We start from the raw sequence: 16,070 nt of genomic DNA, 5'->3' as shown, positions 1-16,070 counted from the left end.
TGTAGGATCAAAGTGTCCAAAATTATCTGGGACGGAGGGAGTAAGTGTTGGAACTTTCACTATGTATAGTTTGTCTTATTTGGAGCACACCGAAACCCGTTCAACTTCCTTCATCGCCATCTCCTGCTTTTGGAGTATTACAGATTTGAATCTTAAAATATGGATGAAATTCAAGTCGATTGATGAATAACATGAGTCAACTTATGTATATGAGTGGGTGTTCATGAGCCTGTGAATTGCACAAACTATGATTTAAAGTTGTGGTGTCCGACACATCTTTGTAAACATACTACCCCCTCCGTCCCAGCTCAAGTGATTGATTTCTTTTCGGCAGTTATTTTGCGAATATGATAATAAATAGTTAACGTGGAAAGAAAGTAAAACTAGAGAGTGAATAATATAGAAGAGAATCGCATTTACATTATTCTTTTATTTTCTTTACTTTCTCTCCCTTTTAACTATTTATTACTCCCTCCGTCCCACAATAGGTGTCATAGTTGGAGAATGGCATGGAATTTTGAGAGATGTTTTGTGTGTTAGGTGGAAAGAGAAAATAGTATATTTATATTAATGTGAGAGACAACTTTTTTCCAAAAAGAAAATGCGACATCTTTTATGGGACAAACTAAAAAGGAAAGTGTGACATCTATTATTAGACGGAGGGAGCATCATTTCTCTCAGTACGTGCGGAAAAGCAGTCAATCACTTGAGATGGAACGGAGGGAGTACTTGTAACACGGAAAAAAGTAAGGAAAAAAGTAAATGTTCATCACTATTGGAGATTAAACATGGTAGCTAATTAAAATAAACGTGCTACTACTGTAGAACGTGTGCAAGGCGATCACCTAACTAATTTCTACCTAATAAAATTAGTAATACTAAGGGTGTCGTACGGACTAAATATTTGAAAGCAAGTCAACAATATACCCTTTTTTTGAAAATAATAATAATAACAACAATAACTATAACCCTAACTCATCGCTACTTAATGATAAATTATTAGCATATAGACTTGGCATTAATTAGGATAAGCCGAATAGGGGCTACTCTACTTCTATTTAATCAAATTAACACGTATCCTAGTTTCATGCCATATATATGGCTATCCGATTAAAAATTTGATTTATGAATCATGGTATGTATAAATATTTACCACCAGACAACTACCTATACACTCTGTAGTATAATTATTCAATCAAAGCTATAATAATATAGATTGTGAATTAATTGGGCAGCTCTCTGACAGGTTGTATAATTGCAGGTAAAATTGCGAGCTAAACAGCTGGCCTTTAATTTGTGTAGATATTATATGAGAGTTACACATCACTGAAGTATCATAGTATATGTATATTTTAATAATTCTAGTACTTTCTTTTAATGGTTATGGTATGGATACGTCTGTGTATCTAAATACGTAATGTAAGTTGGAACCTTTATTAGTAGTGAAATACAAGCAAACATGTTTCTTTAATTTCCACCTATGTGCTACTCAAATTTTACTTTTCATTTGGAATTAATTTTTAAAAAAATTGTGTAGAATAAGAGCTGATCAGCTGTTATAGAGATGCCAGTTAAGATGAATCATGGCGATAAATTTTCTTTTATTTAATAATAATGATTAATGTCAATACTTCACAAGTGCTCACAAATTAATTACATTACTATTATCATAATACTAATACAGTACATAAAAACATTATGTTATCCAAGACAAATTGATAACGTGTGTTGGAGTTTGGCGGCTTGGACTCAATGGTGGCGTTGAGGGAAGAAGAGATCTAGTGAAAATTTTGCTATGTGGATTTTGTAGTTTAATAATTTTGTGGTTCAATTCTCTTTTTATAATTATGATTAAAGAAAGAATCGTAAATAATTCGGAAGGAACTTATGTTATTTTAGAGTAAGTAACATGAATTGAAATAGGTAAGACAAAGAATAACATACTATAAATCAAACATAGTATTGGTCTGGGTCTTGGTCGAGGATATAAGTGAAATGTTATACTTTCTCTGTCCCATGAAAATAAACTATTTTAGCCGTTTTAGTCCATTCTATATAAGACACTTCTATTAGTAATTTTTTTTCTCTAATAAAGTGACCTTAGAGCATCCGCAGCGGTTGCCCATAAGACGGACGCCGTCCGTGCCGACGGCGCGGCATGCGTTGTCCATCCGTGCCGACGGCACAGCACTGCTCGATAATAAGAGCACGTCCGTGCCACTGAGCAGGGCGACGTGACATTATGTGATTGGGTTGTTTTTATTCCGTTAAATTTATTTATTTTTTTAAAATTCATAAAAAATCGAAAATAATCCGGAAAAAAGAAAAAAAATTATTTTCGGAATCCCAAAAATATAGCTATTTTTTTACCCTTTTTTCAATTTTTTTTATTTTTTTTAAAAAATTTATCCCAAAATCTATACAATATATAAAAGGGGAGTGTTGGGGGTATTTAGGGAAATATTCTTTTAAAATAGATATCATTATTTAAATAAAACTATTTTTTTCTTTTGAATGAATTGTAATAGTAGTAAATATTAATCTGCTATTCATACGGTTACTTGCGGTTAAATTGGTGGGTAATTATTTGAAGTTAGTGGGGAGTTATTTAAAGTTAATAGGGAGTTAATGGATGATTACATCTAACAGTTATTATTGCAGTTAATAATAATTATTATATTTATTTCCTTAGTAGTATTCTTTTTTTAATATTGAAACGTTGGGTAGATGGGTAGAAGAAAAGCTCTGAAATTGAAAAGAAGTCGAAGAGTAAGAAAAATACCAAAAATCAATTCAAATTTATGGAAATTTGGAGAAATTAATCACTGATTGATGGGAGATCGTTTGAAGGAGATTTGAGTGAGCAGCATAGATGTCAATATGAAGAAGAATTGATAGAATGGAGGTCTTTGGGCCTGGTTGAGAATGGAACTCCATCAACTTCGCCTCCTTATTGGGATAGTGATTACGACAATGATGGAGGTGTGCCATTTATATTTTGATGATATCTTAACAGGTGGTGTCTTGTTGATATGTTTTTGAAGTAGAAGTAGTTTCAGGATCCTTCAAAAAGAGTGATGCTTATTTAATTCACATTTTCATCTTAATACCGGTGAACAACTGAACATTACAATTTTATTATTATTAGTCATTGTTCATTTGGTCAGTTAAATGTTTTAGGTCCTAAACTCTAACATATATGGAAAGCATACATGAAATATTGAAAAGTTTTCACAAATTAACAAAAGGTAACTTCAGAGCAATGTATTTGAGATTAGAGCCTACAAATGATAACATCTAATTTTGTTACTCATATAATTCATTATTAATTTTGATTCTAATTTTATTTAATTAATTTTAAAGTGAAAATTAATATTTTAAAAATATATTAATATATGTATAGCACATGCGTGATACTAGTTATCTATAAATACTCACATTCATCATCCATTCTTTGCATCAAATTATCTCTCATTTATACTTCATTTTTGGTGTATTTTTAATACATTTTAATATTGTGGAAATGTTTTTATTGAAATTAAATAATAAAATGGTGGGACCCTTGAGCTTGTCCTTGCGGAAAAGCATGAATGTGGGTGTTGTGCTCTTACTTAAGAGCACGGAGTAAAAATGAATAAAAGTGTATCCAGGCCCATATCCGTGCTCTTGCCAAAGAGCACGGATGGAGATACTCTTATTCTCTCCTTACAATAGTTCAATCATTTTTTTTTCTTTCTATCTCACTACAATCATAATTACTAATTCTGCATTAAAGTATATTCTTCATTTTAAGATGTGCTATTTTTATCGAACTGTTAGAGTAAGTGAGTAACTAACATATTTATAGAAATTTATGTACAAAAAGGCACATTCCCTATTCGCATATTTGTATCCTCTTTAAATAAAATTAATATCTAATCTTTAATTGATGATTAATAAATTCTAATCATCAACTAGTTACAAGCTTAAACTGAATTTGATTGCAGGGGGGATGAATTCGTTCCCATGGTAGGATTTTTAATTTCCCATGATCTCACATATAGAAATATAATCGGGTTGGATTTGTACGTGATAATGGTGAGAGGAATTAGTTTGACGTGGTTTGATGTGTATAGTTGAATATAATATAAAATTAAAGTTTAAATTGTATAGACATGTGGATATAGATACATAGTGTATGAGTATATAGTATGGTAATAATATCACACATATGACAAGGACGAGCTCACATGAACCCAGCCAGATAATCGATGGACCCCCACTCCTATAAAACCAATTGCTTTATCACTTTTATCTCTATTTCATCCAATTAATTCGTCTCCTCTAATTTCTGTGTTAACAATGTTATTCAACATCAAATAAAATATGTATATACTTTAACACCATCACTAATTACAGCTAATAAATACTATATGCCGTATATGTATAATTAACAAATACATACATGTAAAAACAAAATACTTAAATATTTTTACAAACAAAACCTGTGAATAATCCTTGTATATACTCTTGAAATTAATAAGCAGACAGAGGTCTTAACTAATTACTTTTATATTCCTACTAAATCGTATAGAATTCTAGCCAAAATGTAAAAAAAAAAAAAATAGAGAATCTAAAATTATGTAGCCATTTTATTTAAATGCTACTACTATTAAATATTCTTGAATTATTCGTTATAGTTAAAAATGGCACGCCTTCACTTAGCATGCATCCTAACCCGATCTAGAAACCCATCAAGACCTACCATACATATAACTGGCAATTGCTCTGATTATAAATGTAGGCTATATATAAAGGTACGTAATTCTTTTAAAAATAAAAATAAAAGTAAATTTTTTTTTTTTCATATCGATCTAAGATAGATGACTTAGCTACTCTACCAAACTACCACGGTTGATGTTGCGAGGCCAAATGCGCAGTAATATATAGGTTCGTGCTTGAGCACCTTTTTAGGGCATCTAATGGGTGGCCGATACGAGCCCCCCATTTTAATTTAATTTCTTTTATTAATATGTTAATATTTTTTCCATCGATATATACTCCCTCCGTCGTCGCAAATTAAATTTTTACTATTATCCACCTCAACTTTACGGGTGTGACTAATTTAAGAAACTAAAACTACTTCTTCGTTTCCTCATAGTTGAATCATTTTTTCATTATAAAAAGTTTTCTTATGGTTGAGTCATTTATATACTACCCCCGTTTTTTAAAAATTGCAACTCTTTCCTTTATATTTCGTTCCTTAAAAATAGCAACTTTCAAACTTTCCATTTTAAGAAATTTTTACACCCTTAATAAAGTGAACCCGATTCACTAACATTAATTTCGTTACTTTTTTTTCTCCCTCTCTCTTACTTTACCAATTTTTCTCTCCCTCTCTCTTATTTTACCTCTCATTCTCTCATACTTTACCAATTTTTCTCCCCTTCTCTCTTACTTTACCAAATTATGCATTAAAACTCGTGTCGTTTCAAACCTCCCTGTTTTTAAAAAACGGATGTAGTATATAGTAATAAATATTTTTTACTCACTCTTATTTTATTCTCTCTACTTTATTCACTTTCTACTCTATCATCTATACATTTTTTTTCTATCCACTTAACACACTAAATATTCATTTCTTAAACTCAGAAAAGTATTGCCTCAATTATGAGGGAATTGAGGGAATACTACTCTACAATTTAGGACACACGAAAGATGTCATTAAGTTCAAGATAAATTATCTTAATCTTTTAACACTATTTTTTGGACACTTTAATTTGCATTTTCTAATTTCAATATAGATTTTAATAATGAATACGTTTTGTGAAACGCATGTCGTATATTTATAAACACAAATAGCGTTATTATTTATATTAAAAATATAGTATTTCACATTATTTTTTATAATGTAACTATGATTATGTACATGAAACTAGTTGCAGTATTATACAGTATATGTATACACATATAGCTCAAACTATGCAGTTGATAAAGTAAAATGATTTCTTATGACTTTAAACTATTCTTATTTTCTGATAACTAGGACATCCCTCTTTTTGTTACACAGGGGAAAGGCTAGTCCTCAGTATTTTAATGATTTAATTTGTGTTTATTTAAAAAGAATGAAGTCAATATATTCCTGTCTCTCTCCTAGGCAAGAATAAATTGAATGAAAATGGGCAAGCTGAGAAGTTTCCTGGGTGGGGTGGAGGAGACACCCCACCACCAAGAAAATAACCTGCATATATTCACTCACACACCTACACAATCACATACACATACAGATATACACATACATTCAATACATACACACTCTTTTTTTCTCCCTCTCTCTAAAATTGTGTCTTGTTTTTTCTTCCTTTCTTTCTACTCGCGAGAAAGGTGAAGTATTACTAGAAGATGAGAAATGATATGAGAGCATCATCACGCCCAATCCAACCCTCGCTTTTCCCAATCCCAATCGATGCCGTGATTTTTTCCTCTCTCTAAATCTCAATTCCCTCTCTCTTTCCCCTAACCCTAAATTGATGCTCAATTAGAATCACAATCACAATCACAATCATGTCTTTCCATCCTCGGCCTTACAGTCACAGCAGCTACGGAGAGGCGGAAGATCCAGACGACGGCAGGAGGAGCGGCGGCGAAGGCAGCAGCTCCGGCATAGCGGCGGCGCAGGTGCAGCGGGAGCACATGTTCGACAAGGTGGTGACGCCGAGCGACGTGGGGAAGCTGAACCGGCTGGTGATTCCGAAGCAGCACGCGGAGAAGTACTTCCCCCTGGACTCGGCCGCGAACGAGAAGGGTTTGCTCCTCAACTTCGAGGACCGCAACGGCAAGCCCTGGCGCTTCCGCTACTCCTACTGGAACAGCAGCCAGAGCTACGTCATGACCAAGGGCTGGTCCCGCTTCGTCAAGGACAAGAAGCTCGACGCCGGCGACATCGTCTCCTTCCAGCGCGGCGCCGGCGACCTCCCCAAGGACCGCCTCTTCATCGACTGGCGCCGCCGCCCCGACGCCCCCGCCGATCTCCCCCACCACTTCTCCTTCCACCACCACCACCGCTGGAGCCCCCTATTCATCCCCCCTCCCCCGCCTCCGCCGCGAGTCCTCCACCACCACTACCACCACCCCATGGCATACGGAAGCGTGGTGAACGGAAGCCCTTGCCCCCCGGGCTCGATAGTGTACTTGAGAGGAAGCGGCATCGCGGCGGCGCAGGGCCAAAGAGAGATGGTTTTCGAGTCGGTGCCGGTGGTCCAAGGAAAAGCAGCAGCCAAGCGACTCCGGCTGTTCGGCGTCAACATGGACTGTCCCATTTCCGAGTCAGACGACCACCGCCAGCTGTTGGCGGCGCCCCCCTCTCCCCCGCCGCAGGATCACGACAAAGGGAAGGGATCCATCTCTTTGGAATTGGATATTTAGGTAACACATCAACACTAACAATCAATTGAATTGATTCTCACATCACACATTTTGGCTTGTTATTTTATGTTTTTCCCTTACAATTGCTAACAAAAATTGCAGAATTATCCCTTTTGTCTTAATTATCTCTCTTCCACACCAACAACTGCTGCTGCGCTCCCAGCTTTTGGAGGTACATCTATAACTATCATCACCTATCTTTATTTCCTTCCATTTATCATCAATTTTCTTTTCTCCTCTTCTGCTTTTTTCCTTCTTTTACTTTTCATCAATTCTTTCTCCCATTCACTCTAATTCCTAGCCCCCTCAGCTTCAGATTTTGCATGCTATGGACTAATGAGTGTGATGATTAGTTTCCACAATTTACAACTTTGATTTGAATTTAAAACGTGATGTGATTGGGTCCACAGATGTGTTCTTGTTAAAAGGAAATACATTGAGACATGGAAATATACTAAGTTGGGGTCTCATCTTTTAGATGTCTAAAACTCACTAGAGATGTTTTTCTTCGTTTTTTTATACTTCGGCCCGAGGGGGGACCTTGTGAATTGAATGGTCGACATTAGGGTAGATGCTTAATTTGAGTATCTGTATGCATATAATGAATAATTTTAAATCAAGCATGCTGCACACAGACACATAATATTGTGCCTAACATTTGCGACTAATTCAGTTTGAATATATACTAAAATATGTCGTGTATGTGTGTGTGGTTTCAGATAATGCAAAGAAGGGAATTTGAAGAGAGAGAGGGGAAATTAAGGTATGTATGTAGGTGATGGAAAAATAATTATGTGGAGATAGAAGGTTTATTAGTTTGATACGATAGTGAGCGGAAGAAGAGAAATTCAATACTTCCTCTTAATGAAAACTTGTAGCTGTATATAATTGGGAATTTGGTCCCTACAGCTGAAAAGAGTATATATATATCATCTCCACACATGATGTTAAATGGTCAATTAAGAAGAAACCGATGTTTCCTCTTCGACTGGACAATATCAATTTTCGTCATGTCAATTGTGGCTGTGGCCCTATTTTTATTTCATAAAGATTGTGCATTTTCATTTAGGACCAAATATTTCATGTTAGTTACGATGCCGAATATTGCAGCTAGATAATGGAAAATTCCACCATTTTTTAGATATATTTCCATTGAGATTTAATCTTTTGATTTGGTCAAGACAATAAGGAGACAATCGATTTACAAGGTTTTTTTTTTTACCATTAATTAAGATAAATAGTATATAACTATATAAAATAATACATGAAGACGCTTCCCTATATATGATTCTATTTTGGGATGTCAAAATGTGTTAGATTTATAAATCTCCACCTATAGGGACCTAGTGCAATCTGTGACCTTTATTTCTACTTCTGGTATTAGCTACTTCAATAAGAAGTGAATAGTTTTTTGTATCTGTGTCGTTATCATAAAGAGGTGCATACATATAGGAGTATCAATATATCTGTGTGTTTATATGGTGAAAAAAAATGTGCAGGACCATGTTCTAGTTAATTACTTCCCATTGCTGATATGCACTTGGTATGAATAATCTTCTCATTGTTCATGCTGACAATTTTCACAAACTTGTTTGTTCTGTGCATTTAGCATAATTTTGTCATGAATTATTATTGGGTCATTTTTTTTTTGTAACTGAGCGAGTAATAATCCTATGCAAACCCCCATCCCCAACATACACATAAATTTATGTGTATTTTGCAGGAAGCCTAAACCTTTTGAATTATGACTAATAGGATTACTTTTTATTTGTGGTATATGTATGAGTTTTTATGTGAAATCTGTTTAGAGAGAGGTGGTGCTTGGCTTAGGTCAAGAAGAAGCGCACAGTTTAAAGTAAGGGAATATGTGTATCATTTATGTAAAAAAGTGTCACCTACAACAATCATTGCATTGTAAACCTTGTATGCATGTGAAGCATCACTTTTACCTATTTATACTAAATAGTAATTAAAATCTAGAAATGTTCTGGCAGCTTCAATAGGTCTTTTTTAAGTAAATACTACTATGAACGTATGTTATTCAGTCTTGTAGTACTACTCCTAATTAACCCCTTTTACACTATACATCATTCTTCTTCCAATCCAAAATTACACAAATACACCTATCCTATTAAACTCAGGTAGTGAGATATTTCATTTTCATTTATATTTCCCCTTCATTCACTCATTAATCTTTTGTTTTCCTTTTCTCCATAGGAGTTGTAACTGGGCTCGGCCCTTGATGTCGTCTAAGGGTTTCGGTTTGTTCGTTTCGCTCTCAATGATATAACACTAGTTCAGCATTTGCATTCCATGGAAAATAATCTACTGCCCTTGAGATAGGCTCTGAAAATGAAGATATATATACAATTAATTGTAAGACATAAATATGTAGCTTAATCATATGTATACAATCGTGAAGTGAACTTGTGCATTTTATTGATGTGGTTTATAGTGATTGTAATCATTTTGATAAGGAAAATGAACTGTTTGAAACATACTTATTCTATTAAGGACAAATTGATCATCAATGTGCAGTTGTTTCTGAAAAAAAAAAGATATTGACTTTATGCATATACGCAGCTCGATCATTTCGTATAAAATTACAAACTAGTCATCTCTATATTAATGAGTGTGGAATAATTGGGTAACAAATTAAATGGAGCTAGTGTGAATCTGAATTTAGATGGACCTAATGTGTATTCATAATACTCACACATGACTAAAAAGAATTGCAAGAAAATGGGACTTAGTTTTCAGTTAGGTACAATACCAAAGTTGTCACAAGCAAAGCAATTCTTGCGATGTGACAATCTATATACTTCAAAAGTCAAAACTGTACAACATCCCAAAAATCTCACAGCTCCAACAATTATATGTCTATGTGCCTGTCGCACTACATATCAAAATTTAATTAAATCAATGCTAGCTCCTGAATGGCAGTGACATTAATTATAAGCAGATTTAAAAGTTAGGAGTGTTAATATGTAGTACTCCATTTCAATTTTCACACGACCTAGGTTAGGTATAATGATTTATTATGAGATTAGATAGTCATTAAGCAGGCAGAATATATAGGTATTGAGAAGAGGGGAGCAGTTGATAGTGGGGGGTTGCAGTAATGCAGAATATTTCTCACTTTATTTGGGGGGGGAGAGAGGTCCCCATGGAAGAAAACCCTATAGAGAGAAGTAGGTAGAGTAGTAGGTTTCTTTATATGTGAGAGGGGAATGGGAAATGAATAGGTGTAGATGCAGGCTTAATTCATGTTAGCTTATGCAATGAATGAATGTAGATGTGTAGGATGGGGGCAGAGGCAGACCCCCCTTCTCTCCCTAATACTACTATACATTTATTTAGAGTTCAATTCAAATGATGATGATGATGGGTGAATGATACATACACTTACAAATACTACATATCAATGTCTATGTTTGTAGGTATCTTCCATCTCAGCAGACAAAGCTAACGGAAACCATGGATATTTACAAATCCCAAGACACACACACACACACTGCATTTCATCTAATTCCCCAACTGCCAGCTACCTGACTTACGCAGTCTGAATAATATCTCTTCCCTCTTGGATAATTACTTTATCTATTATCAAACCTCTATCCATATAAGCATACATATTCTCATATTACTACTCTTTTGCGCACCACATTTAAGAAAAGCGGTGTTTAATTAAAATATACTACCTCCGTCCTTGAAAAATAGAAACTTATGAATCGACACTAGTCTTATTTAATGCACAATTTATAAAATAATACTCCCTCCATCCCGGCTAAGATGATTAGATGGCACATTCCTTAGCCGGCACGGGATTTTAGGGGGATTATTGGTTAAAGTGTTTAATTGGAGAGAGAAAATGTGAGTATAAGTATTAAAATAGAGAGAGAAAGAAACATGAATATTTAATACGAGTGAGAAAAAATGGTAGGGTGTATTAATTGGAGAAAGAAAGTTTCCAAAAAATGAAATGTGTCATCTTAGTTCAGACAAACTAAAAAAGAAAATATGTCATTTTAAGCGGGACGGAGGGAATAGTAGATATGAATTGGTTAAGTAAGAGAGAAGAATGAAAAATGAGTAAAGCAAGAGAGAAAAAGAGAAAAAGTGTTAGTAGATTATAGGTTCAATTTTCTAAAAAGAAATGAAAATAGATTCTACTACTATTTGGTATGCTGTTGTTGAATACGGAAATATCAATTCAATATTTTACAAGCCTTTTCAATAAATCAAATTTTAAAAGAACACGAACTAGAATATTCTCAAAATAAAACAAGAGTGTAAAATATTCAACTCCATTTGATTAATTTATTTATTTAGAGTTTTTGAAGCATTGAATGATGCATACCAATAGTCTGCCGTCACATTTTATTCGTAGATGCAAAAGAATATTTTTTGAGTTGTAAAACAAACTATTTTATTCACAATCATAAACATCGTTTCAATTATTTAATTTTCATGTCTTTTAAGAGGGAAACGCGTAGGATAAAATGCCATTTACCCTAGCTAGTCACTAGATTCTTGATTCCAAAATATGGGGATAAAGAGGTATATATAGTTATTTAACTAACATTTTGTTTGATGGTTTTGATTCTATTTCTGCCTGTGCTAGAAATTAGAGATGTCCCTAATGTTGGGGTCCGTAGCTAGAAAGTAAAATTAATTAATTAATTAGCTATTCGAATAGAGAAAGTAGTACAACGTTCTTTTGCGGGTAATTTGTAACAGCATCTAAAAAAGGAGGTTATAGCACGACTTAAAGTCTACTAGGACCTTAATTAATTAATTGGCCTATGCCCTACTAATTGATTTGGGATTTATACCTTTCTGCCTCGCACAAATGATCTTATCTCTTTTTTTTAGAGCTAATTCGGATCCTTAATTTGATTTGTTGTACTACTCCATCTAATAGGAGTACAACCATGACAATGATATATTTTTATAAGGACATTCTTACAATCTAAAATTAACACTAAAATAGGAGTATGTCTTTAATTTGTATATTGATGATTTAATTTAAGCCACATACTACTACTATTAATAGTCCATTTCCGTAATACTACTATTAAGACAATATACTACTCCTATAGACTACTCCCTCCGTCCCGCTTTAGCAGTCCCATTGACTTTTCTGCCTTCTTTTTGTAAAAATAATAAAAAATAGTTAAAGTGGAGAAATGGTAAAGTAAGAGAAACAATAATGTAGATAAGACTCTTCTCTATATTATTTTTTCTCTTAATTTACTATTTCTCATCTTTAACTATTTTTTATCATTTTTACAAAAAGATGGCAGAAAAGTTAATGGGACTGCTAAAGCGAGACGGGGGATTAATTTATATCAACACTTTAGATAGGCATAATCATATGCTACTTCATAATAAACAAATTAGGCTTTTAAGTATGCCATAAGTACGCAGCAAATGTGATGACGTGTTTACTCCCTCACCACTCCTTGCATATCTGATCAATCTTTGCACAATAAAGGGCCATCATTAGTCATTTGTATTAAACCGATTGTTTAAGTAACTAAAGTCTATGACAAATGTAATTATCTTTTGCATTATTGGTGTGGAATATGTGTGGTTATCAATTTGGATGGGCATTTATTTCTGGATAGAACAAGTACTTGTACTAATATATTTTATTTTGCTAGATTTTTCTATAATTTTTTTGGTTTTTTACGTTCTTGTACCAATACATTTTGTTCTATTAGATTTTTTAGCAATTTTTTTTTTTTTTATTAGATCTTTATACTAATTTATTTTGATTTAAGAGATTTTTATACTTTAGTTTTTAATTTGATTGAATCTTTACTTAATAGACTTTAGAATTTAATTAATTTTTCTTATATTAATTAAACTTTTTCCCTCTTTTTTTCTTATATTTATTTTAGAATTAATTTAGTTGCAATATCGACTTTAAAAAAATCATTAGAAAAAATTTATTGATATTATCTTTTATCAATATATAAATTCATCATTTTTTCCAATTATTATTGAGTAGATATTGCAACTAAGCTCATTTCAAACTACATAAAAGAAAAGGAAAAAATAAATAAATTTAACTAATAAAAAAAATTAATTAAAATTATAAAATCTGTTAAATAAAGATTCAACTAAAGAACCTTTTAAATCAAAATGCATTAGTATAAGAACCTAACGAAAAAAAAAAATACTAGTAAAAGGACTTCGTGAAGCAAAATGCATTAATACAACGACCTAATGAAATAAAAATTTCTTTTGGGGCATTTATAAAAATTTCTTTTGAAATGCATTAATACAACTATCTAATGAAGTAAAAGGACATGATGAAGCAAAATGCATTAATACTACCGATTGTCTGGATATATAATGACACTCCCTCTGTTCTAAGATAGTTGGGGCATTTGTTTTGAGCATGGAGTTTAAAAAATTGATGTGTTAAAAATTAAAGTGGAAAGAATAAAGTAAGAGAGAGAATATAGTAAGAGAGATGAAGAAAGAGTAAAGTACGAGAAAAGATAAAGTTTTTGACAAAATAGAAAATGACCCAATTATCTTGAGACAATCCAAAAAAAAATACGACTCACTTATCTTCGGATCGAGGGAGTATTAAAGTTGCAGTACATTCAATCAATTTACTAGTCCTCATGGATAACAAACATGTGTAGCTATAGTTAAACTATGATTGCACTGCCCACTTGCAATTTGTTACTTCCTCCGTTCCCCAAAATTCGTCACCATTTGACTCGACACGAGTTTTAAGAAATGCAATAGAAAGTGGATTGAAAAATTTAGTGGCATGTGGGTCCTACTTTTATATATTAGTTTTAAAATAAAATGTGAGTGTGAATGAGTTAGTGGAATGTGGAGTCCATTACCAAAAATGGTAAAAGTGAAATGTGACAAATTTTTAGGGACGGACGAAAAAGGAAATAGGTAACAAATTTTCAAGGACGGATGGAGTATAATGCAAAAATAGCGAGTTAGGAGTCGGGATGGGATCCCCTGCTGTGCACAACAGGGGTTGTGCTATTAAGCACACACACATCAAATTCTTTTATAATAAAAGATATTAATATTTTAATATTATTATTTCAATATAAAATATTAACATGGGTGGAACAACACACCTTGTTGTGCTATCAGCCACAGCAGGGGATCCAAATCCGTTAGAAGTCATTGTCGAATCGATCAATCTTTTTATTCAAGATAAATTAACTATTCGTTGATTTTTGTGTCCGAATCAGATCAGACAACACAACAGTTTGCAACGGAACCATTTAAAGTTCGAACGGCTGATTTGATCTTGCTATTAAAACACTGTTGGAATGCACCCACTTCATTCCACAATAGTAAAGTCATTTCATTTTTACACTTATTTTTAAAAAATAATTATAAATAATTAAAATAGAGAAAAAATAAAGTAAGAGACATACGTACTACCGTAAATAAAACTTTCTCTACGTTATTTTCTCAACTACCCCTAATGGCACAAATTAGCTTTATCGTGCAACTTAAATACTACGGAGTATCATATACTTTTATCCATACAATCGATAAAAATGGTTTTAAACTTAATATACCATAAACTAGTAGATTAAAAATTGGAGACATAAGATAGTAAGGAAGAATCCTAGGGCATCAATATAAACTGTCAACTAAAATAATCCTTATCGTGCTACTTCTACAAATCTCAAATATTCTCACTTTTCTTTTTCTTGAGTATTTCGAAATTCTCCCTTTCAATTTAAATATGTGTCCAAAAAAATGAAATTAATAAAAAAAGTGAAAACAAACGTGGATTGCGACAAGTAGCCTTTTTTTTCAATTGATATAAAACGCGTGGTGTCATATACTAGAATATATCCATTCTCATTCCCATAGCTATGGACCACGATTTTTTAATTATATACATTGTCATTGATTTAATGCAACAAAGTCTGGACCCCCTTGAATCATCCCTTTCTCACTCCATTTCTCCTTTGGCGCTATTTGCTTCCATTTAATCTCACCAACAAAAAGTAGGGTGGTATATCGGGCCAATCCTATCAAGTTAACGAATTATTCATATAAATTGTCAACTAAATATAACTTTGTGGATTTTTGAGGCTAACCTATTGAATGTTGATCCAGTAAAAAAATTATAATTATTTTTATAGGGACGTAATCAATTGCTAATTAATTATCAATCTCAAATTGAGACCAATTTTTAATCATTAGATTAGAAGATCTTGTGGTTAATATAATGTCAAGTGTAATATATTTTAAATTTAAATAATTATTAATTAAATTAAAAGGGTATTATATCCTGTAGTAATTATAACTAACTACTTTCTCTCTCCCCAAAATCATCTCAAATCTTTAAATTTACGTAACTCTCTCAATTTAAATTATTTTTTCGCAAAAAATATATCAAATTAAAGATAATTTAATAAGGATTCCAACGAGATCTCAATTGCATATGTTCCGACGACGTTCGGATGATGAAATTTGATATTTTTTATTTTAGTTTTCGTAAATGTTGATACCCAGATTTTTATCAACAAATACATCAAAAAATCTCAATAAAACCATGTAAAAATCGCAATAAATATGTGTTGATATTTTTTTGTACTAATGTTGATATTCTAATATCATATTGTTGATATTTGTAATACACAATGTTGATATAA

At 32.7% G+C, this 16,070-nt stretch overlaps 1 protein-coding gene across 3 annotated transcripts; it reads left to right on the top strand.

The window, feature by feature from the left end:
• Positions 1-6,176: 6,176 nt before the first annotated feature.
• Positions 6,177-10,975, top strand: LOC125223922 (B3 domain-containing protein Os03g0120900-like). Of its 3 annotated transcripts, none has more exons than XM_089069596.1 (4): positions 6,177-7,404; positions 7,507-7,576; positions 8,124-8,167; positions 10,845-10,975. In XM_089069596.1, exon 1 carries the CDS (start codon positions 6,544-6,546, stop codon positions 7,402-7,404), a length of 861 nt encoding a protein of 286 aa, XP_088925722.1. In that variant the 5' UTR covers positions 6,177-6,543; the 3' UTR covers positions 7,507-7,576; positions 8,124-8,167; positions 10,845-10,975. The 3 variants fall into 3 exon arrangements, with proteins under 3 accessions (XP_088925722.1, XP_047983189.1, XP_047983188.1); XM_048127232.2 differs by lacking the exon at positions 10,845-10,975 and adding an exon at positions 9,622-9,902; XM_048127231.2 differs by lacking the exon at positions 10,845-10,975 and having other exon boundaries at positions 8,124-9,902.
• Positions 10,976-16,070: the final 5,095 nt, after the last annotated feature.

Source organism: Salvia hispanica, chromosome 1 (genome assembly GCF_029641045.1).
Source record: "Salvia hispanica isolate PSC_SH4W2 chromosome 1, Shi_PSC_v1, whole genome shotgun sequence".
Classification (NCBI taxonomy): domain Eukaryota; kingdom Viridiplantae; phylum Streptophyta; class Magnoliopsida; order Lamiales; family Lamiaceae; genus Salvia; species Salvia hispanica.
The sequence above is the reverse complement of the archived record's forward strand: the minus strand, read 5'-3'. Positions and strand labels throughout refer to the sequence as shown.